The sequence below is a fragment of the Equus caballus genome, chromosome 6 (assembly GCF_041296265.1).
Source record: "Equus caballus isolate H_3958 breed thoroughbred chromosome 6, TB-T2T, whole genome shotgun sequence".
NCBI lineage: Eukaryota > Metazoa > Chordata > Mammalia > Perissodactyla > Equidae > Equus > Equus caballus.
In genome coordinates, this window is record NC_091689.1 from 61,057,278 (window position 1) to 61,081,603 (window position 24,326).

The 24,326-nt window shown below is 35.8% G+C and overlaps 1 protein-coding gene across 24 annotated transcripts in view; it reads right to left on the minus strand.

Annotated features, from left to right (window-relative positions):
- The window catches only part of ABCC9 (ATP binding cassette subfamily C member 9), a 123,601-nt gene that overhangs the window by 84,779 nt on the left and 14,496 nt on the right, over positions 1-24,326 (minus strand). For all 24 annotated transcript variants that reach the window (XM_070271041.1, XM_070271038.1, XM_070271042.1 and 21 more), the window contains 9 exons: positions 18,138-18,304; positions 16,860-17,102; positions 14,765-14,959; positions 12,686-12,838; positions 11,762-11,917; positions 9,690-9,824; positions 7,727-7,889; positions 3,642-3,682; positions 2,575-2,717 (listed from right to left, as the gene is read on the minus strand). In XM_070271041.1, coding sequence (XP_070127142.1) covers positions 2,575-2,717; positions 3,642-3,682; positions 7,727-7,889; positions 9,690-9,824; positions 11,762-11,917; positions 12,686-12,838; positions 14,765-14,959; positions 16,860-17,102; positions 18,138-18,304 — 1,396 coding nt within the window. The remainder of the gene's footprint in view (positions 1-2,574; positions 2,718-3,641; positions 3,683-7,726; positions 7,890-9,689; positions 9,825-11,761; positions 11,918-12,685; positions 12,839-14,764; positions 14,960-16,859; positions 17,103-18,137; positions 18,305-24,326) is intronic.

The window sequence follows — 24,326 nt, forward strand, 5'->3', positions numbered from 1 at the left end:
TTTGAAAGTGTGCTGCACCCCAGTCTAACCCACCAAATTTCTGAACGCATTTAAGAATGCAGTGAAGAACCTATCACTTCCACAGTCCGGAAGAGGAGGTTTCAAAATCAGCCAGCGAAAGTTTCCGATTATAAACAGGCTGCTCGACTCGCTGTAGGCCAACTGGCATCAAAGACTGGTCACGGGTCCCCAGGCACCGAAGAAAATGCCGAGCACAGTCAACACTGGGAAAATGCTCAATTGGGTTCCCAGAACCAGCACACAGTGGGAAAAAGCACTGGCCTCCCCTGTTGACCAGTCATGCCTGCACAACCCACAAATGAACCACTGAAACTCATTTTAGAGAAGCAAGTTTTTATAAGATGATTCTATTTGGCCTATGGCTTTAGGGAATCTGGAGCTGAGCCCTGAAAACAGACTGGTCTTTATCAAACTGGCAAATGCCTTTTCCCTGGGACATACAGAAGAGAGAGTGCTATGCAGAAAGATACAGGGGATATTATCCACCCTAATTTTATTAGGATTTATTACAGTAGGATTGTATCCTATGGACTTGGGGACACCTCGAGATTTTTTATTTTCATATCAACTCGTAAAGTCCTTTTGATGCTTGGTAACCTGATTTCAGAGGAGTTATCTATTATAAGTTATCAACTGTTTTCTATCTCCACTTGCAGCACAAAGTCAAATTCCAATTAAAAATGCAACCATGAGAGGGACAGCTATTAAATGGAGAAAATGAAAATAAGGACCAAAATAGCAGACTCTGGCCATTTATCAATTTTATTGTTTGAAGTAACTTCCCTTCCAGAGCACTGCCTAATTTGGAAGTGGGGCTACAAAAATCGGTCAGGGATCTGTCTAAGTGTTTCAGAAGGCAGAACAATAAGAAAAGAAAAGGAGAGCAGACGAGGCCAGAGGGCCTAAGCTTTAAACTCTAACAGCTCCAGACTGGTTATTAATGACATATCTTACAGAATAGGGTTGAAATCTTATTATGACGCTATTGTAACCAAGCAGAAGTTGGTTTATAATAAGATAATGCATACTCATTTTAATGTTATTTGGTATTCAGCCATTGTTTAGCCAATATAAACTATTGCCTGAAACTGGAAATTCTGGTACTTTGAATGTTGAATACTTGTTTTCTACATAGGTACTGGAAAAATCATCTCATTTTAAAAGACTTTACAAGAGATGTTCTATATCACCATGAATGGCAACATCATGCTTTGTATACTTAAGGCCTCACTTTTTCTTCAATGCTGCAACATCTTGGCATTTCTTTCAAAAGCCAGATATAAATATGATAGTGACTGTTTATGAAACATGCTGAGGTTTTATAAGGTTTCTAAGATATTACAGCAAAAAGCAAAATCCTGCTTTAAAACTGTCTTATTTATAATAGAGTATAGGCTATAGTAGACTATGGCACATACAGTGTAGTATAATACAGTTTGGTAACATATTTATTACATAATACAAGTAAAGATGGTGAGGAAATTGTCATTATCATATCACATCTTTTTTTTTTTACCTAGGAAGATTTGCCCTGAGCTAACATTTGTTGCCAATCTGCCTCTTTTTTTTTTTTTTTTAAATGTAAGCGACCACCACAGCATGGCCACTGACAGACAAGTGGTATGGTTCCACACCCAGGAACTGAACCCAGGCTGCCAAAGCAGAGCACACCCAACTTTAACCCCTACGGCCATTGGGGCTGGCCCAGCATATCACATCTACTTTTACAGCTGTGCATTGTGGGAAATTGTCAGTCTCAGACAGAGTCTACACTGGTTATAAACACTACGGAAGTATATTTAAGATGAACAAAACACTGAGGGGTTTTGCAAAGAGACTATGAGCCTGAAATTTTTTTCCAGACTAAATGAAAATTAAAACAGTAAATATGAACTAATGGGAACAATTCTCTGTCACTGTTGGTGCAAATATAAACTAGGACAGCTTCACTGGAAAATATTATGGTTGTACTCATTTAAAAAATCTTAAAAATTTGTACACCTTTGACCTACCATTCTTTCAATGGAAAGCACCACAGCCATATTCATTGAGGACCTTAAAAATGTGCATACCATTAGAACTAGCATCCCCACTTCTAGAAATCTGACTTAAGAAAATAATCAGAGGACAATTTAAAGATAAAGATGTTTATCTCAATGTTATTTATATTATTTATGTGAGGTAGAAAGTACAAACATTAAATGTCCAATAAAGATGTAATCATTAAATAACAGAGTACTTCCAAAGAATGGACTATCACACAGCCAATTAACATTATGTATTATGATCTTAATGAGGGGAAAATAATAAAAACAATACACAAAATAGGAGACAAAAGCTACATACATTCAAAAATTTTATTTTAGAATAATAATTATTATTTTCATTTTAGAATAATTATAAAAGACTTAAAGGTAGCATACCAAAATTTTAACAATGGTTCTCTCTGGGCAGTGATTTTAATGTTCTTGTTTACACCTTTTCTAATTTACTACCATGAGTATATACTATTTCTAAAATCAAAGAAAGAATTTCAGGCATTCCAGTGCCTACCTTATGATGGCTTTGACCGCAAATCTGACCACCGTGGAGAGCAGGAACAGTGGAGTGACGAGGATATGAAAGAGAGACAGTGAAGCAAAGGCCTCTGCAGGTTTTAGATTGTTCCCGCTAGCATACGCATGGGTCACAAATGTCTGTGCAAAGAAAGGATTTCTTTAGAGAAAGCTGGAGAAAGTTTCACAAATGCTTACACTCAATTTTACAAACCTAACATATTCTGCTATGCCAATATGTCCATCGCAACTATGAAAACAATTACTTCATCCAAATTACCCCTTAAGAAAAATCATACTTGGTCTTGGTAGAGTACTTCATGGTTTACATATCGTCCTAGCATAAACTTGTGAGGACAGAATAGATTCTATTCACAGATTAGGAAACTGACTTCTGTCAAATTACTGAGTAGAGAGAATAACTATGAGGAGAACTCTGAGTTCTTAACAATCAGTCAGGCTCTTTCCAACAAATACTAAATTTTCTAAGATAAAAAGAGAACGTTCCATTGTTTTAGGGTCCCTATTGGGGATTTTTACTACAATTGCCAACACAAGTGTCCAAGGGAGACTTAATTACATTTTAAATATAATACTAGTTCTGGGGTTTGTCATTTGAGTTTGAAATGTAATGCAATTATATAACATTTTCTGGTTGTTGATGTAGCATCATCTTGCCGTAAGAATGTCCAGGAACCCCGGTCACGGAGATTAGAACAGTTAGTTCCCGACTACTGTTAATTTTGCTCCCCACGGCACATTTGGCAAGTCTGGAGATATTTTTGATTGTCATGACTGGAGGTGCTAATGGCATCTAATAAGCCAGGGAATGCTGCTAAACATCCTAATGCAGGGGACAGGCTCTTATAACAAAGAATCACTGAGCCAAAATGCTCATAGCGCCATAGTTAAGAAAACCCAGATTAGAACTATTGCAGTGGGGTCTGCAAAGAGAAAAACTGGCAGAGGTGAGGTAACATATATTACCACCCGCACATTCCTTTCATAGATCATTTCTAAACACTGTCTTAGTTCCATTTCTAAAAGCAAGAAAAAATGTCTTACAGCAAGAACAGCTGCTATGGGAATTGCTGCGTTCATGAAGACTGTGGAAAGAAATCAAATACATTAGTTACATTGAACTGTGAAACATTTTCAGTAACTTTAATTAATCATCTATTATTACTTTAACTTTCCTTGAAGAAAAGGACCAAGTGCATTAAATAACATTTTGTCTGGAGTCCACAAACATTTCCCAGTTGGTATTTCCTTATCGCAGTTGTATGAGCTCCCACACATTAGTCTTAAGCAGAAAATGTTTCTCTTTACTGCAAGATTACTGTTTTTGTGAAATGTTACAAACAGCAAAACTCAGATAAAATAATCCTTTAATGATGCAAATTATTAGAATTTTTTAAATTCTTTTTTGCATTCTTTCGAGTTTTTACAATCTATATTTTGTTTTGTCCACTAAACTAAGTTAAATATATGAAAACTGGGTTATTACAGACTAAAAACAAGAATTTGACATCACTTCAAGTTCTCTTTCCAACAGTGACATTAATATTAATAACTTACAGACCTTTTGCTTAATAAAATAACTTCATATCCTGGATCCTCTGCTTGTTTAAATGCGTCTCCAGGAATATATTGCATTATCATTTGATAAGCATGATACGCATAAGTGGAACAAGAAAAACTCATATTTTAGGCTAAAATACTAGCATTTGGAAGTCACAGTTTTAAAAAAGCCAAGTTGATGACTTGTAGCTATATTTTTCATAAACCATAGAATTTTAGGGACTGAGGACTAAAAGATTAAGCGAATGGTTGGTAACGGAGCCAGGCAATGGCAGAGTGAGAGAACCGAGTTATCTTGACACGCAGGAGACAGTCCATCCAAGAATCGTCATCAGTGCTCATGACTTGCTCCCATGAACTATCCTTCCCACTGTACCCAGCATCAGCTTATGTTTTTGCAGGATCTGACATGGCTTAGTTATCAAATCTGAACTCTTGAACAGTACCAAGAATCCAAACACAGCTCTGAGCTTCATAACAGCACAGATGAGGAGCCACGTTTCTGTCTTCATCTTCTTTCTCTGGCTATTATCACCCTTTTTTCTAAGTGTATTTCTTTCTTTTCCCTCTCATCATTATTTATAATTCATTTTTATATTCTGCGTCTTTAAATAAGTAATCTCCTTCTGATGAGGAAGAGTGAGAACAACTGCTCTTTCATTAAAAACCTTTTGTATGGCACTCTGCACCAGGTACAGGCAGCAGGTACTCCTCCTGCCCCATTATAGAGATGAAAATGACAAGCTCAAGTCACACGGCTGGGATTCAGACCCACGCAGTCTAGCTCCTCAGACAGTGCTCCACACCACTTTGCTCTCTACTACTCAACAACTCACAATTATTGTGGTATGATGGGAGTACTTTTACATACACTCTCATATTTAATGACTCCAACTACCTCACCCAATAATGAGGAAATAGCTTAGAAAGGATGAGTAGCATGCAAGATTCCACACTTGGAGGTGACAGAGCTTGGATTAAAACCCAGAGACTTCTGTCAAAAGCTTCCTGTTCTTACCACTTCTCCATATGAAGCTATCAAAGTGAAGAGACAAAAATAAAATAGTATCTTTTTGCCTTTTACCAATGAATTAAATCCACAGACAGCACAGGACCATTGGCAATTATTTAACAGAATTTCTTTCCCCCCCCAGATATTATCTCAAGTGCCAAGAAGACTGATTCATAAAAGGAGAGATGGCTCTTCAATTCTACTAGGATTTGTCCTGTTTTTGCTTTTCAATATTTTCAGATACCATTGATGGAGCATTTTTATGTTTCAGGTGCTTTTCAAAACACTATACATACATTATCTTATTTGCTTCCCCAAGGTACTCTTAATACATGCCAGCTTCCTGATGAGGAAACTGAGAGAGGGAGGTTATTGAATACTAGACCCTTAGCCACGTGCTTTATATGAGATAATGAGTATGAAGCACTTAACACAGTGCCCGGGATAGAGTCAAGCAACAACTCAATCAACATCTGTAGAATTCATTATCTATTTTAGTCATTACTACAATCTTACATGGTAGATATTATTACTATCCCATGTTACAGATGAAGAAGTTGAGGTTTGGAGAACACAAATAACTTGGTCAAGGTCATGCCACTATGAAGTGGCAAAGTTGAGATTTATAGTCAGGTCTATTCAACTCGCATAGTTCAAGCTCTTAACCACCAAGAACACTGTACTTAACCAAATCATAAAACTTGGAAGTGGGCTAACTGGAACTTTACACCATTGATTCAAGAATTCCTGCTGCCTATCATAAATATATGATTATGCATTTTTACCTTCACGACTTCTTGTTTCTCTCCCCTAGTATGGCCTCTTTTGTCCTCTCTCCTCTTGTATCTGACTTTCAAAAACCAACCCAAATCTCATGTCTGGAGACAGACAGACTAGGTTAACAACCCACATCTGCCATTTAGCAGCTGGATGACTGGGGGCAAGTTCAAGTTACTTAAGCTCTCTCTGTCTCCATTATAATTTCCAAAATGAAGTTAATAACAGAATCTAAATCATTGGGCTGTTGTGAGGATTAAGTGAGATGATAGATGTAAAGCCACTTATGGCAATAAATGGCTGAGTATCTCAATATATTTTTGTTATTATTATTATCATCATCATTATTTCTGGCTGCAGCCATCTTCCCCATGAGAATTTCAGTGCACTGCAAAAAGGAATACATTGTAGGGGCCACAAGTTTAGAGTATTATTGTATAAGCAAGTGGTTATCCATCATTCCGTCTTCTAGCATTTCGACACCATATTAGTAGGGGCGCTCAGCTGGCACATAAGTCTCCTTCCCATTTCATTTCTAATGCATCAAGCATTAGGGCTAGAATAAATGAGTTATAAGACCAAATATTTTCTCTAAATCTATTTCACAAAAGAAGTCTTTATAATCTCTAAGAACTAAAGTAGTTTAGAATTCAAGAGGAAACAATATATAAATCTCCAAAACTTGAAATTGTAAAAAGCCCTGGGAACAATAGAGATGAGCAAAACTGACACATAAACCAGTCAAATATTAGTGGGAGTAGTTTGGCTAAGTTTGTAAGAATTTTACTAACATAAACTCACTATTCTTGAGAGTACTCAGTGTCACTCTTTGTGAAAAAAATATTCTTGTAACAATTGTTTTTTAAAAATTAGAGTTGAGGGGGCTGGCCCAGTGGTTTAGTGGTTAAGTTGGCATGCTCTCCTATGGCGGCCCAGGGTTCGTGGGTTTGGATGTCAAGCATGGACCTACACACTGCTCATCAGCCATGCTGTGGTCACATCCTACATACAAAATAGAGGAAGATTGGCACAGATGTTAGCTCAGCAACAGTCTTCCTCAAGCAAAAGGAGGAAGATTGGCAACAGATGTTAGCTCAGGGCCTGTCTTCCTCACCACACACACACACACACACATAAACACAGTTGAGGATAAAAGTGCTCTGTATTTAAAAGTTCTTGAAAACATAATAGACAAGAGAGTTTAATGTGAATGTAGTTTGGCTTCTTTCACTTGGAAACATTGACATTTCTGCTCCTTAATTATCAAAAATGGCACTTCAAGCACGGTCTTCAAGAAAATAAAATATCATAAGCTCCCAAAGAGACAGGTAATCAACTGCAGATAATTTTTAAGGATCTTTGGAGATAAGAAGGTCAACAGTAATACAGTCCAATCAATTTAAATAAACAAATTTTTACTGAAGACCCAGTATCCATCCCAATCATAACTGGTAAGAGGGTTTCAAAGACAGCTACTACTATCATCACCAACCCCATTTTACAGATGAAGAAACCAAGGATTTCAGATGTAAAGTAACATGGCAAGGCATACAACTTGTAAAGAATCAAATTCAGGTCTACTTGACTCTTAGCCTGTGCTTAACTCTGCTCTTTAATTTAAATTTAAATAGCTACATGTGGCTAGTGGGTATAGGCACATACAGTACATATGTAGAAAATAAGTGGGCTTTTTCTGTTGACTAGAATGTCTCAATGATCACAAGCTAAACTGAATAGACCATATATTTTTTTGGTGGGCCTTCAAGCAACAGCAACTTACTGGAGAGTGATGTATAAAGTGCAAAGGTTTTGAGACTGGATAATTCTTTCATTCTTGTTTCTTCCACACTTTTGCAGAAAATGTGCTCCCAAGCATACAACTTTAGAAGTTTGATGCCTTTCAATATTTCATTTGTTTTCTTCAGTCTCTCAGTGGAATAATCCTATTAGAAAAAGGAATGAAAAACAAGGGAAGTTGCATCCAAGTGAATCAGAGTGGCGGGACCATGTAATAGACAGGGGTTGAGGAGATCTTGATTGCTGCCTGGCTCTGCCACTAATTATGGCTGTGAGAGTCCCAGGAGAAGCAGTTAAACTCTCTGTGCTTCTGCCTCCAACTTTAAAATAGAGAGTTGAATGAGATGGCCTCAAATTTCTTTCCACCTAAAAACTTTTATATCTCTGTTGCTTTGGTTTAAATAAAAGCAGTTTCTTAAGTTTCACATGATCTCCTTGAATAACATCTGCAAATAATACAGATGTAAATTTAGGGACATGATAAAGAGACTTCCAATGGCTCCTTCTATTATTTAAATCATTTTTTATTCTCCCCTCAGCACTATCACTTACACAGAGAAGAGAAACAATGAACTTAAGAAAAGTTAGCTTGCTTCGTATTTGGGATTGTGAGGGTACAATGTTGTGTGTGTTCATATCACATCTTCATAACACACTTATTGAAACCAAGTCTATTATCTTTAACTTCAAGGGATTGCTACATACTTCTTTGTAAGCTCTTGGTTAAGGTGTAAATTAGATTCACAGATTATTAACAACTTGAATTAACTGCAGAGAAATTTGTAGCTGATTCAAAAGCCTCAATTTAGTCAACTGCTTCAGCTTCTTCAACCAACAATTACACTAGAATTACTAGTAAGGTACAATATGACCTGTGAACTATCAAAAGGAGCAGTAGAGTGGCAAAAGGCAGCTGGGAGGAAGCAAAAATAGCACAAGGCCTGTGTTTTATTCATCTTTTTGCTTCTTCAGGGTCTTAGAGGCCTATCAAACGATTGTTAAATGAGTGGACAAACACAGTATGAATGGCTAAATGAAAGACAGATGCTTGAGGATAGTCAGCTCTCCATTTGTTCCCCTATTCCACACCTTTCCGTAGTCACGTCCTGGAGTAAAGAGGGTAGATGGCTCAGACAGAAATAATGAGTAACCTTACCAGAAGCAGCAGAAAAACAAGTGATAAAAACCATTTGCGTGACATGCAACTTGCTTGTCCCAGCAGAAACACCAACTTGGGAAACAATTCCATCAGTGGCAGCATCTCTACATTTCACGGCTGATTTACAAACAGCTTTGCTCATATTTAATCAAACTTTATTTTTAAACATGCTGTCAACAATTTTATTATTTGCAAACATTTCTGTAAAAGAAGCCAATTCTTGCTCAAATAAAATGATTTCATGGCAAATTAAAGCCAGAAAGGGTCAATAATTGGGCTTTTTCTTGCTTGCCAAGTTGACCATGAACATGTTTAGCCAGGGCAGCTGCCACAGAAACATTTCAGTGTAACTCCATAGATCATCACATGGTTTGATTCAAACCTAGGGAAACTCAATTTCAGAAGCACCAAACCTGACTCTTTATTTGTTCCTTGATCTCTTTCTCCCATGTCAATAATCAACACCCAATGGCCTGAAAGGACAAGTAAGTGTATTCTCTAGGCAAGTCATCTAGGAGAATATGCAAGCCCCATCACCTCATGGCAATTAAAAACATCAGGAACTGTGTTCTGGCATTGTGGGTCTAAGCTCATCGAGTCTCAGATTTCAGATCCTTTTTTAAAACTTGTTTTGCAACACAGAAAGTACACATTTCGCTACCTAAGACATGAAATGAAATATAATGATTTCCAAATAATCCTGAATGGTATGTATTCATTTCCCATACTTTAAAGAAAACAGCATTACTAGATTTTCCTAATAAGGTTTCCAAAAGATGTTACTTACAAGAGTACTCTTCTGAGCCTCTGCCAACTTCGTAGCGATGAAGTACTGAATTGGCGCCAGGAGCACAATGACAGCTGCACCAACCAATGCGCTCGATCCAAGTAAATTATAGAGTAGAATCACTCCCATTATGATCTAGGAAGGAAAACACATGGAAAAGGGAAAATGAATGGGGGTGTGGGGACCACTGAATGAAAGGAAATATTTTTTAGTGAAAATGTAGTATTTCTTAATTATTATATTAAGTTTATTTGGAAGTCAACTCAACTGTGACAGTTGGGTTTTACCATGATTTATTTGGAGAAGGCTATGTAGTAGGAATTTATTTTGAGTACGATGATCTGTACAACTGGTGTCAAACCAATTTATTGCATGAAGTTGCAGAGTGGTCCCATGATGCTTTTAACCTTCCAAAGCAGTCTTCAAATTTTTAAAGGGACATGAAATTTTTCTTGAAAAAGCTTCTCACCCACCATAAATCTGACATTCCATATTCTCTTGGAATTATACTAGCACTTCAAGGCAAGGACGATGGAAAGTAGAGGGTAGCACCATAATATGAGTACAGGATGGTTGTTTGTGGACTTAAGGAATGATCTGAGCTCCTCACCTCCTCAATGACCCCAGAAGTCACTTAATGACAAGAAGCCTAGGCTTAACTAACACTGTGAAGAAGCCAAAGTTAGTTCTCCATCTCATTTCACTTTCCTTGTTAAATCTATTTCTCAAACCCAAGGCTGAACCACTTACGCCTCCCCACGCTTCTCTACCCTTTCTTCTCTTCTTTTGAAAACTCAGGCTTTAACCCTGCTATCTTCTCTCCCTGAAAAATTTTTCTCCAGTAGGTCAGCTCATCACGGTTCAAAACGTCAACTAATAAACTGTATCTATGCAGTGAAAGCACTGAACCCATGCCTATATGCCAATGACAACAGCTTAATAGTGGCCTTCTGGAAGCGAAGATGCATGCTCACTGCCTAACCACTTAGGCTCTTTGGGAATTCCAATCAGAATGAAAATCTCCTTAAGGTTGCCCATGATGCAGTCATTCAGAAGCAGTCTGGAATTTTCGGTGCACTTTAAATTATACCCTGTAGGCAAGCGACTTAGTTCACCTGTGTATACATACATTTTGATAAAACAAGACAAAGTAAATTTTAAATTTTACTTTGTGCCAAGCACTTGATAAACACTTTTATTTGACTGAATTTCCATTAAAAAATGAAAAGGCGAGCAGTAAGTTTTAAAATGACCATATCTTCTTTATTATTATATGCACTTTAATAAACGTGCTACACAGGCACACAGGTGACAGACTGCATCGAACAAGATGAGATCTACAGTTTAAGCTCCATCTACAGGGTGCAAAACTCAAGATAATTTAAAATATTCAGCATTACATAGAGGAAAAATCTGGAGACATTTCTTTCACCATTTTTACCCAATGAGGGGAAAAAAAACCCGTCTTTCCTAAAATGTTATTTTCCTTAGAAAATAGCTAAGTAGACTTCCAGCTTGTCAGCATTCCTACCATCTTATAAGGTTTGACATTTTATAGTATACCAGCTATTGAAACTATGGAATGGATTAAAGCAATTGCTCTAGTTTGGAAATGTTATGAGAGAGCTTGTCAAAACAAAAGGAGTCAAACCTTGGCTCTTTGACTTTATGAATTTGTGCAATAATAATAACAACTAGCAATTACTGAGTGCCCACAAAATGCTAGGCACTGTGCTAAACGCTTTACACGTATTAATGTATTTAATCTTGACAATTCCAACAACTACGAGGCAGACACTATTATCATTTTCATTTTAAAGTTAAGGAAACTAATGTTTTGAAGGATTAAGCACTTGTGCAAACAAGGAGTAGAGCAGAGATGTGAACCCAAGCAGTATCATTCCAAACCCCACTTTCTTAACCTAGATCATAGCATTTTTGAGTCTCTTGTCTACACAAAGGGTATAATAACATTCACACATTCAGAAAGTTTACCCTTTACTAAGCTAAATCTGTTCCGTTCCTTTGTTTTATTTCCTCTGCAAAAGAGAATCTTACTCATATTGACCTACCTGAACAGGCATAGCCCATAGGTTGGGACACAGGAACAAGAACCACATGAGTTGATTGGTCTCAATAGCAACCAAGTTATTGATCTGTCCCAGGGTCATCTCACCCATGGATAGATTAGACGTAGAGAGCCTAAGGATTTTATTGTATATCATGGCCTGCAAAAAAAAAAAAGAACTTAAAGCTCTAAACTTAATAATTCACACTATGCTTATTTGTCTTTATTGGAAAAACAGCATTTTAAACTTTTCTGAAAAAGAAACCCTAGAATGCTATCTTCTTAAGTCAACCACTATTTTCATTCTAGAATAGTTATTTTCAATCGTCAGCTAAATACAAACTTATTTTTTCTGGCAATAGAATCAAAAGATATATTCAAATTTAAATATAAGCTCTAGAACAAATGGAAACAGAGATAAGTAAATGCAAGATTTCAAAATATTTTTCTTACTACATTATTATAACAGTTATTTTTAATTCAATGGGTTTACTAATTAGCTCTGAGTTTCTTTTATTAAGTAGATCCTAGCAGTGTTGATGTCAGAACATCAAAGTGAAAACCAAATGAAAAAACCAGACTGAAGCCACTACCATTCCTGTTACTGGATGGTATATGGCATTTTCAAGAAACAAAGATCAGGGGCTGGCCCAGTGGCCCAGTGGTTAAGTGTGCACATTTCACTTCGGCGGCCCAGAGCAGGGTTTACCGGTTCGGATCCCGGATGTGGACATGGCCCGCTTGGCAAGCCATGTTGTGGCAGGCGTCCCACAGATAAAGTAGAGGAAGATGGGCACGGATTTAGCTCAGGGCCAGTCTTCCTCAGCAAAAAGAGGAGGATTGGCAGCGGATGCTGGCTCCGGGCTAATCTTCCTCAAAAAAGAAAAGGAAAGAAAAGAAAGAAAGATCGTTCAAAGCTTGGACGTACCAGGAGAGCTCCACGGAGGTTAATGCCGGTCTCTATGGTTACATAGTAAGAAGCCTGTAAAAATGTCCTTTGCAGAATGAGAGCCAAGAAGAGAAGAACCGCTAGAACATAAGAATTTTCAAGAAATTCCTTTGATGAGAGGGTTTCTGAAGTCTTGTCCCAAAAGAAAAAAGACATATGTTAAGACCAGACTTTTCATATACTGGGTGTACAGTTTGCATTTATTAAGCATTACATGGTTTTTAAATACAAAAACTCAATGTCTTGATAACACAGTAGTGCAGTGAGCCACAGCAAGGCAATTTTGGCTTTTCCTCATAATGTCCACAGATACAATGCATAAAATCCCAAATTGATCATTAAGATTGCTGGAAATGCCTGACTGTAGAAAAAGGGTACAATTTAATTTAAGAAAAGATTTGAGTAGATTTTCCGCAAAGATTATTCTACTTTACCTAAACGCAAAGTAGCAAATGAAGATAGAAGTTAGTTTCAACTATAGTTTAGAAGCAGAACCTACAAAACTGACTGATTGTCAGTCAGCAAGACCAACGGGAAAAAACACAATTTCTGTAGCCTTATTCATTTAAAATAATTCTACACAGTTGACTTTTTCTAAGTTTCAGATCTTAATTTATATTAATGAAACAAATTATAAATTATAAAATACATAATTTGGCTATTGATTTTGCCCACATGATACTTTCAGTGACAAAATACAACTAATGAAAAACTGTTTTAGTAGGAATACGACTGCAGTCATCATAGGATACACAAAATTGATCGCTTTTTGTTTGTAACAATAGCATACGGTAACTGGATTGCTGGAAGTGAGGGAAAGGTACCACTTGAATAAGCAAATCATGTCAATTTGGCCACTCATTTTTTATGACTTAGATCCACTAAATTCTACTTCTTGTCCCTACCTCTAGTTTCACGGGGATACATACAAATGCGTGAGTTCTGTTCCTTCTCAGAAAAACATGGTTAACATGAGTAAGGCAGAAGGATGACAGAATTCTATGTAGAATTTAGATATCTGTGTGTAATTAGGCAACTGGGGACAAAACATCACAAAAGTACATTTAACGGTAAAAATATCTGCTTCACCCCAATAATGATAGAGCACTAACATAGGAAAGGGACCGGACTAAGCACTGTGCGACAGATATGAACTGTCCACAGCTATTCTGTTGAAGGAGCTCACAGCTTAGAAAGATAAGCATATCCATGAATAACACACTTCATTATAAATAGCATTCATAGGAGGTGCCAACGTGAAGTAAACAGTGTGGTAGGGGAGTGCCAAGGAGAGTCAAATTTCAACTAGGACAACCAGAAAAACCTTCACTGAGGCAAATAAGACCTAAAATTAAAAGGTAAAGAAAAGAGGACAGGAAATCGGATTGAGAGCACAGAAAAGGAAAACTGATGCAACTAGACTAGGGTTTCTACCCACGAAACTAGGGAAATCAACTCTTAGAAACTAGGACGTTCATGATGCAGACTTTCTTAAGAGCAGAAAACATATGATTAAAAATTTATAATAGCAAATATCTTATACTATGTAGCTGCCAAATAGTACCATAATATCTAATAAAAATATCAGAATGTGACTTTCCCTGCTCACTGGGAAACAGGGTGATAGCGTTTATCACATAAAAAAAGAGACATATATAGATTACAAATCATGTGATAACATCATTGGTCACAGGCCTCTAAAAAGATGACTCAGCCACCTCTCATGTACTCATGCTTGAAACTCTTTAAAGGATTGCTATAAAGACCAAATAAAATAATCAATGTGAAATTTCCAAGCATAGTTTCCGGCACACAGTAGATGTTTATTAATGTTCATAGGCTCTGAATCTGAGAAATAATGCTATTGGCCAGATCCATTCAATGAATACATAAACACGTAATTTTATCTATAAGCAAAACTGTTTTCTTTTTTTAAAAAAACACTCAATTCTCTGTAAATAAGCCTGTTTGAACTACTCATAAAACTGAGTTAATAAAAAGTAACTACAATGAAATCTGCCAATAATATGTTTCTCTTCAAAAACACCACAAACTTACTCCTGTTGTGTTATTTGTCCCATTCTGGGTTTCATTCACACGCTGAACTATTCCAGAAATGCAGAGAGGTCCAGCAAAACCCAGTAAGTCAGCAAGGTAACGAAATGTGCTACTAAGGAGAATTGGTCGCCCAAAAGCTCTGTACATTGCTAGCCATATAGATGGAGTCCGATTTGGATAATCTGCTACTTTTTTCTGAAAGGAAAAAGAACAGATGAACCAAAATAAAATGACTAGAGCAGCGATTAATCTCAGCAACTATGGAAATTCCTTCTGCTATTTTAAAAGTTTATAAATAAATGTTAATGAGTCCCTTTCAGTATAGGATGTATAATTCTGTATTCTTGCATTCTATGCAAACAGTAGCTACTGAAAGCATTTTAATGAACTAGAGAGAATGAAAAGTAACCAGGCCAGTGTTTCGAAGACTTCATATTATTTTTACTTGCCAAAGGATGACCCAAAATTCTTAAGACCGAATTCATTTTAATCCCTTTTGATTTAGAAAGTATAAATCTGTTACAAATCTCACCAAATATTGTAAGGAAAAGGCGATAGTAAGGTACAAGGATCAAGGTTATTGACAGGTTAGTCAAGATTTCTGGAGTTATTAGATCATAAGAGAGTAATCTATCAAATTACTACAAGTGAAACAAAACAGGTCATCACAACTTCAAATTGTTTCTCCTGCAGGTATTTCCCATCGCCATGAACGGTAGTTAATAGTTTTTAAACCTATGTTAGATTTGTGTTTCCTAATTATTCCTCAAAGGAACGCAGAATGAAAAGCGGCATATATGCTTAAGCCAATTCATGGTTTCACACATCTACAGTCATCTGTCGAAAAGATTTTAAGGTCTGAACAATCATCACGATTAGGTCTTGGAGAGGAAGTGGAGAAAGTTCTTTCATTGTGGCAAAGAAGCCAGCCCAATGCAATTGAGTTCAATTGTGATTCATATTCAACTCCCTGTTAGATGAATAACTGGATTATTTTTCAAAGTCTATTGATAAAAGATATTAACACACCAAGTTCAAGCTACTTTGTGTTACAAAGAGCACTCAGAAAACTTAAGCTGTGCTTAGGCTATACTGTTAATCTCTACTTCAGCAGAGAAGCTTAAAAAATATTATGCAATACTTTTCCCAGAGGTGAAACCAGAGAGATGACTCAGGTTCATTTGTAGTAACCATTTCCTGCAATATTAATTTCATAACACTCTTTTTTGACACAAAACAGAGGTCATTTTCATCATTTACCATAAATGCTTTGTTGATCTCAATTCAGAACAGCCAAAAACTCTTTAACTGATTCACCATACCCTACTCTCTTCCAATGTTGTTATAAATACTCGTATTTTTAATGACAAGAATATTTGTAGATGATTGCTTATAAAATACACCTACTAATGTGGATAGCATACATGACCATTCAGAATGATAACAAGACAAACTGAAAATATCTAAAGATTCTCATATTTAAAAATTTTAAAGCAATTATAAATACTCAAAGGAAGTACCAGGAGAAATCAATTTTGGTAGATATATAAGATGATACATTCAGTAGGTAGATGACCCCCTTTTATTTAATTTAGTTTCCTAAGCTTGAAATAGAGTCCAAATTTTAGTTAATAATTAATTTAAGGATTTTAGTTGCTTAAAGGTAGTTATTGATGGATATGATATATTTTCCCTTAAATAAAATTATTGGCAAGATACTTAAAAAAGATTTAATAAAAATTTCCATGAATTATTAATATTCTATTATATGGTAACAAAGCTATACATGGAAACAAAGATTAGACACACATAATCACTGAACTGAATTCTTACTTTCTCCTCGGTCCCAGAGAGAAGACAGCGTTCTCTCTAGCCCTCTTCGTGTATTGACTGTGCAACTAACACAACAAAACTATATTTCATTGGCTCTTCTGTTTCCTCAGCAGCCCAATTAACATGACTCAAAACTATTGGGAACGACAGATAGAGAAAATCTGCTCTTCCTTAACCATAGACATTATTTAAGCTTAGTGTCTCTATACTTAACAGGCCCATTCGCTACAATGATGGATACGAAAAACAGATACTAAATTACCTTTTGTTCTTCATATGCCTCTTTCAGGCACACATAGTTTGTTACTGCCCTCATTGCTATTGGTAATTTTCCAATTGCCTTCAGATCAATAGGCTTTTTATGAGCGGATATGATAAGCGTGTTCATCCACCAGTACGTTGCTTTTGACAGTAAATTCACAAATGGTTGAAGAAATCTCACACCCAGGTCCTGGAGGTCTTCAGGAGGCTTTACTTTCTGAGGATTCATGAAGAATACATACCTCTATGGAAAGAAACATTCCACAGAATAGCAATTAGCCTAATTCTTTTTCCAGATATTAAAAACGAAATGTTAAATTTCTCTACCTTTCATTTCAGGAACCCAAAATTTATATTTTCATACCTCTTTCCATTCCTCTTCTAAATATTTCCCTTTTGTTGTGACCAGATTAACTAATTAACTAGATTAACTAGTTAAATTCCAGAATTTCACATTTAATCCACTTGGGGCCAATTCCGAAAAATGAGTTATCCCTTTAAAAGTTACTTACTAAAAATCAATCTTTCGTGATATCCTGTGATACAGTCAACTAAATGAAGATTTTTATATTACTTAGATTTTTAAAACTTGTTATCAACACCATTGTTGAGTCACTTTCTGTTAATGCGTTGTCTGGCTGATGTTAAGTGACTGTTCTCCACTACTCATTGTAGCATGTATCTTTGCCTTTCAGAGCAAATTCAAAGTGCTCTGATAGAAAATGAACAGTGAAAAGTCAGTCACTAGTATGTCACACAATATAACTGGCAGCATCATGTGGCGAAAAAGTACAATACATTTGTAATCAAAGACGAAGTACAACTCTTGACCATGTAACTTTGGATATACGGCTACAGTGACCTCTACAGAAGTTTCTTACCAGTGAAATGAGCAAGCTGGATGAGATTATTTCCTTTTTAGTTCAAAATTTCTGAGAATACATAGTTTGATTAACTCAGGTTTGCTTTGGACCAATCATGGAAGATGGAACTTCCTGATGAAAACAATTTTATCTATAACATGAAGTAAGCAAAATGTTTGGCACATAACAGGCGTTCAATCAATATTTGGAAATGAATAAATAGATTCTAGGGTCATACTGAGTTTTCTAGAACATTAATGCTCTGAAATTGAGTGATTAACTCAACCTGATATTTACATACAAAGATAATATACATTTGTTCATCCTCTTACATACTAATAATTTCTAGCTGACTGTGACCTTTAACTCTGGGGTCTTGAGTTCCAGTAACTAAACAAAAATCATTAGTCACTTACTCTGACCCGAATGACATTGATCTCCACAGCCATCAGGAGTCCATTCAAGATGACCATTATGCCTGTGATGCAGAAACGCAGGTCTGATACTCCCCAACCAGACTGCCAGTACTTGACCAATTTTATGGTTTTTGTAATAAAGGCCATTACCCAATACAGGAATAGAGCTGGAAAAATGAAAAGTAAAGAGAAAATGATGCAATCTTTCCCTGATACTTTTTAAAACTTCACTGAAATTTCAATAAAAATATAATGCTTTTTAATAACAAACAATTTTAAATATTCTATTTCTAGATAATTTTATTTGTTAAGAAAACAAACACAGATGCTTTAGTGCACTTCTGGAGTTTTGAATTGATGTTGTGGTAATGACTTTAAAATGACTGTCCTCTACTCTGATCACATGTGATAGATGGGCAGACGTAAGGAGATGTGTAAATAAGATAGCCTACACTCTTCAGAACTTATGTGTAATTCTGTAGACTTTAAAATTGACTTTATCTTCTTGTCTTGTTTCTTAAGAAGCCCTGATTATATGAAGAATTCACAAGTTGGTATCTGTGTAAACTACCCAATAGGAAAGTGGATTGGAACTCCCAGGGATCTGTCTAGTGATTGTACCCTGGAATCCATGTAGCCATGGTTTTCTGCTTTGCAGATCGGCATTCAAGTAGTAAGTGACTCTTCTCACCCAAACAGTTTAAAACACCACGTGCGTCCACAGAGCACAGAGAAGAGCAATGATCCTACAGAGCAACCCCAGGCTGCAAGTGGTGAAGTCAGAAAGGTGGGGAGCAACACCATCTCATAACTACAGCCAACATTTTGCAGCAAATATGAAATGGAAGCAGAGACTTTCCTAGAAATCTGTTGTCGAGGACTCAGTATACTTCAAACTTTGAATAAAGGTCGGTACAAATGAATATGGGATGAGAAAGAAGAAATCTAAAACATACATAAGACAATCCACTTTGGATAACACTTATCAAAGCCAGAAAGTTTAAGGGTGATCAGAACTTCCTTAGTGAAAAAGAACTGAACATTGCCATATAAGCTTATCATATATATACTTTTTAACTTAAAGTACAGAGACTGTTGGAATGGATTTAGGAAAAAACCCAGACAAAATTATATACTATCTAAAGAGATTCACCTTAAATATAAAGAAACATCAGATTGAAAATAAGTGGAAGGAAAAGATATACAATGAAAACAGCATAAGAAACCTGGAGTGGCTACATTAGTACCAGATAAGGTAGGCTTCAAGACAAAGACTACTATTAGAAATTCAAAAACCCTTTAATAATGATAAAATGTCAATTTTTTCAGAAAAACATAATAAAAATACACATACGCCTAATAAAGACTTAAAAGATCTAAACACTATCAACCACTTTGAACTATTTGATATTTATAAGACTACTCAATATCTAATATTATAAAAACACACCCAAACATCTTCAGAATATACATTCTTGTTAAGTGTACATGGTTCTGGGACAGACTATATATACTCATTCAGTAAACAAGGAGCAATAAACTTAAAATAACAGAAATCATATAGAGTATGGTCTCTGATCACAATGAAAACTCAAGAGAAATAAGTGTATTGATTTTCTATTGCTGCTTAGCAAATTATGACAAGTTTAACAGCTTAAAACAATGCACATTTATTATCTCCTGGTTTCCATGGGTCAAGAGTCTGGGCATGAGTCAACTGGCTTCTCTGCTTCAGGGTCTCCCAAGGCTGCAGTTTAGGTGTTGACTAGGGCTGCAGTCTCAACAGAGGCTCAGTTGATTTGGTATCTTCATCTTTGCCATATTCTATCGGCGAGAAGCAAGTCATAGGTCCCACTCACACCCAAGGGGAGAGGATTATACAGGGTGTGAACACCAGGCACAGAGATAAGGGAGGTCTTTCTACCTAATAAGATAGCTAGAAGTCTCCAAATATTTGGAAAAAACACGTTTCTAATGATCCACTGTTAAAGAGGAAATCACTGCGGGGGGCGGCCCGGTGGCACAGCAGTTAAGTGCGCATGTTCTGCTTCAGTGGCCCAGGGTTTGCCAGATCGGATCCTGGGTGCAGACATGGCACCGCTTTACAAGCCATGCTGTGGTAGGCGTCCCACATATAAAGTAGAGGAAGATGGGCACGGACCTTAGCTCAGGGCCAGTCTTCCTCAGCAAAAAGAGGAGGATTGGCAGCAGTTAGCTCAGGGCTAATCTTCCTCAAAAAAAAAAGAAAAAAGAGGAAATCACTAGGGAAATTAGAAAATATTTTAACTAAATTATAATGAGAATAGCACACATTAAAAATATAAGGATTGCAACTAAAACAGTACTTAGAGGAAAGATTATGGCTTTAGATATTTATTTTAGGAAAAAAGACAGTCCAAAATCAATGACTTAAATTTCTACCTTAAAAGCTAGGGGAAGAAGGACAATGAAAAATATAAATAAAAGGATGAAAACAAGAGAGATAAGAGTAAAAGGCAATAAAATAAAAAACAAATAATTGAGAAAATGAGCAAAGCCAACAATATTGATTTTTTGAGAAGATCAAGAAAACTGCTAAGTCCCAAGTTAGACTGTTCAAGAAAAGAAGGAGAACACAAGCTACTATTATTAGGAATGAAAGAGGAGTGGTCCCTACATATCCTACATATCCACAAAAGGATAATCGGGGAATATCATAAACAACTCTATGACAATAAATCAAAAATTTAGATGAAGTGGAAAGTTGCTCAAAAACCATAACTTAGCAAAACTGACATAAGATGAAATAGAGAATCTGGAGACTCTATATCCAATAAAGAAACAAATTTATAATTAAAAATCCTTCCTTATTAAAACTCCAGGCCCAGATGACTTCACCGGTGAATTTTATTCAACATTTAAGGTAAAGTAAAATTAATCTTACACAAAGTCTTTCAGAAAATAGAGAATACTTTCCAATTCATTTTAAGAAGCCAGTATAACCCAGCATATGAAAATCTGACAAAGATATTACCAAAAAATAACACTAATCTCTCTCACAACATAGATGTAAAACATCTTAAATAAAATATAGCAATATATAGCATGAATAATACATCATGACCATGTGTGGTTTAGCCCAGGAATGCATGGTTACTTTTTCATATGAAAAAATCAATGTAATTTAGCACACCAATAGAAATAAAATTTTCCCAATGGATGCAAAAAAAAAAACTTTAATAAAATTCAACATCTATTCATGCTAAGAAAAAAAAAACTCTGAGAAAGCTTTGAATGGAAGAAAACTTACTCACCTGATAAAGGTCTTATATGAAAAGCCTATAATTAGCTTTATAACTAGTTGTGAAAGACTGTTTTCTCTAAAATCAGGAACTAGACAAGGATTTCACTCTCAATATGTCTATTCTGTATTTTCCTGGAGGTCCTAACTAATGCAACATGACAAGACAAAGAAAGCATAAAGTCTGAAGATAAATATATGTATAACTGTCTCTATTTTCAGATGGTATGTTTGCTTATACAGGAAATCCTAAGAAACCTACAAAGCAAAAATTAGAAGTAATAAGTGAATTTCCAAGATTGCAAGATACAAGGTCAATGTACAAAATCAATTGTATTTTACACAATGGCAGAAACAATTAGAAAATGAAATTTAAAACACAATTCCATTTATAACAGCAGCAGTGAAACAAAAAGCTAGTAACAAATTTAGCAAGATACGGAAGACTTCTAGACTGGAAAGTGTAAACATTTCCAAGGGAAATGAAAGAAGACCCAAATCAATGAAGACTGGATTGTGAAATTCAGTGTTGTTGTCAATCCTCCTATAAAGCGTTCTATATCTTCATATCAATCCCTATCACAATCCCACAGGATTTTTTTGGGGGGGGAGAAGTTGATCACCTGATTCTAAACTAAATACGGCAATCCAAAGAACTAGAATATCCAAAGCAATCTTGGGAGAAAAAACAAAGGAAATGTATGACTATAATACCTGATTTCAATAGCTCCAAAGCTACGGTAATCGAGACAGAACGGCAACGGTATAAAAATCCACAAATAGATCAAAGAAACAGAAAATACAGAGCCAAGAAATAGATCACACTTAAACAGTCTTTTGATTTAATTTTTTTACAAAGTTTCCAAAGCAATCCAATGAGAAACCGAAAGTCTATTCCACAAATGTGCTGGAACATATCCATATCCATTTGGGAAAAAAAAATAACCTTAACACCAACCTTATACAATATACACAATTAATTTTAAAGGGATCATAGTCCTAAAAATAAAAACTGAAACTGTAAAGCTTCTAAAAGAAAACAGGAGAATAGGAAGGAAACATATTTTGAGAGAAGGCAAAGATTTCTCAAAACACGGAAAGCAGTAACTATATATGAAAAAATGATAAATTATGCTACATAAAAATTAAAATCTGCTCATCAAAAGACCTCACTAAGTAAACGAATATATGTGACACAGTCTGAGAGGAAAATATACTCAAAACATCTATCTGATGACATCCTAGTATCTAGTATATGTAAAGTACTCCTACAGCGCAACGATAAAAATGCAACTCAATAAAAAATGGACAAAAGATATGAATAATCACTTCACAAAGATAACAAATGGCCAATAAACTCATCAAAAAGTGTTCAACATCATTAGTCATCAGGGAAATGCAAATTAAAACCACAATGTGTTATCACTACATACCCACCAGCGTGGCTAAATTAGAAAGATCAAGATCATCAAATGTTGTAAGCCTGTGAAACAACTGGAACTCCCACACATTGTTAGTGGGTATGTAAAACAAACCACTTTGGGAAAAGATCTGGTGGTTTCTTACAAATATAAACAATAACCTACCTACTCTATGACCCAGCGATTCCACTCCTAGGCATTTACCCAAGAGCAATAAAAGCAGATCCACAAAAAGACTTGCACATGAATGTTTATAGCAGGTTTTTGTTTGTTTTTGTTTCTGTTTTTTTCTATAGCAGCTTTTTTTTTCATGATAGCCAAAACCTGGAAACAGTCCAGATGTCTATCGACAAGAGAATGGAACAACTGTGGTATATGTACACAATGGAATACTATCCAACAACTACAAGAACAAAACAGTGATTGATACTATATTATGGATAAGCCTCAAAAATCATGCTGAGTCTTAAAACACAGAAGAGTTTATCCTGTCTGATCCAATTTCTGTGAAGTTCTAGAACAGGCAAATCGAATCTATGGTGGGAAAAAAATCAGACTAGATCTTGCCTCTGTAGAGATGAAAATGAGGAGTGACTGGGAGGGGCATAGGAAAACTGTCATGGATGATGGCAATGTTCTCTATCACAATAGGGTTATACAGGTGTATGCAATTGGCTAAGTACGTTTTCTGTGCTTCATGAATGTAAATTTTATGTCACAAAAAGAACTGTAAACAAATATTTAACTCTAGTTAATGATACACACCCTGAAGCAATCAGGGAGTGAAGCACGTTCATGTCTGCAACTTACTCTAAAATCCATCAAAAAATAAGAGAGATTGACAGATGGATAGAGAGATGGAACGATGTAGACATGTGATAAAACAGAATAAAATGTAAGTTCAATCAAATCTAGGTGGTAGGTATACAAGTGCTCACATAATTCTTTCAACTTTCTGTATGTTTGGTGATGTTCATAGTATAACGTTGGGACAAAACTCCTAGTTTCTGGTCTTAAAATAGCCATAACTTTTCTAGGTCCAAGTTTTTTTCTCCTAAAATATGGAGAAAGTTAGACTTTCATCTCTCTAAGTCCTTCCAGCAATATGATCAAATTGTGCCCTCTTCCTTGTCTCTACATAAAAATTACAGCCAGATTTTGATCATTTCTTTCAAAATATTATTAAAATGCATATTTTCTTTTTAATTACATATTATAACATATCACCAGTTTTTCAGAAACCTAATGTCTAGTGTATCAAATTCCCAATGCCTTTTTTTTTTTTTTTTTTTTGCTGCTGCCTGTTGGAAATTTCACTCTTTTTTTTGGCATCTTCACAAAGAGATTTCTGTGATAACAACTGCCTACCATTTTGTACTGAACAGTTTTCAATTAAGATAATTTAGACTTGGACAAGACTTTTCAATTAATCTTTAACCCTGTCTACTTGTTTTTGTTAGATTGCCTTTGCCCAGTCACATAATGTGA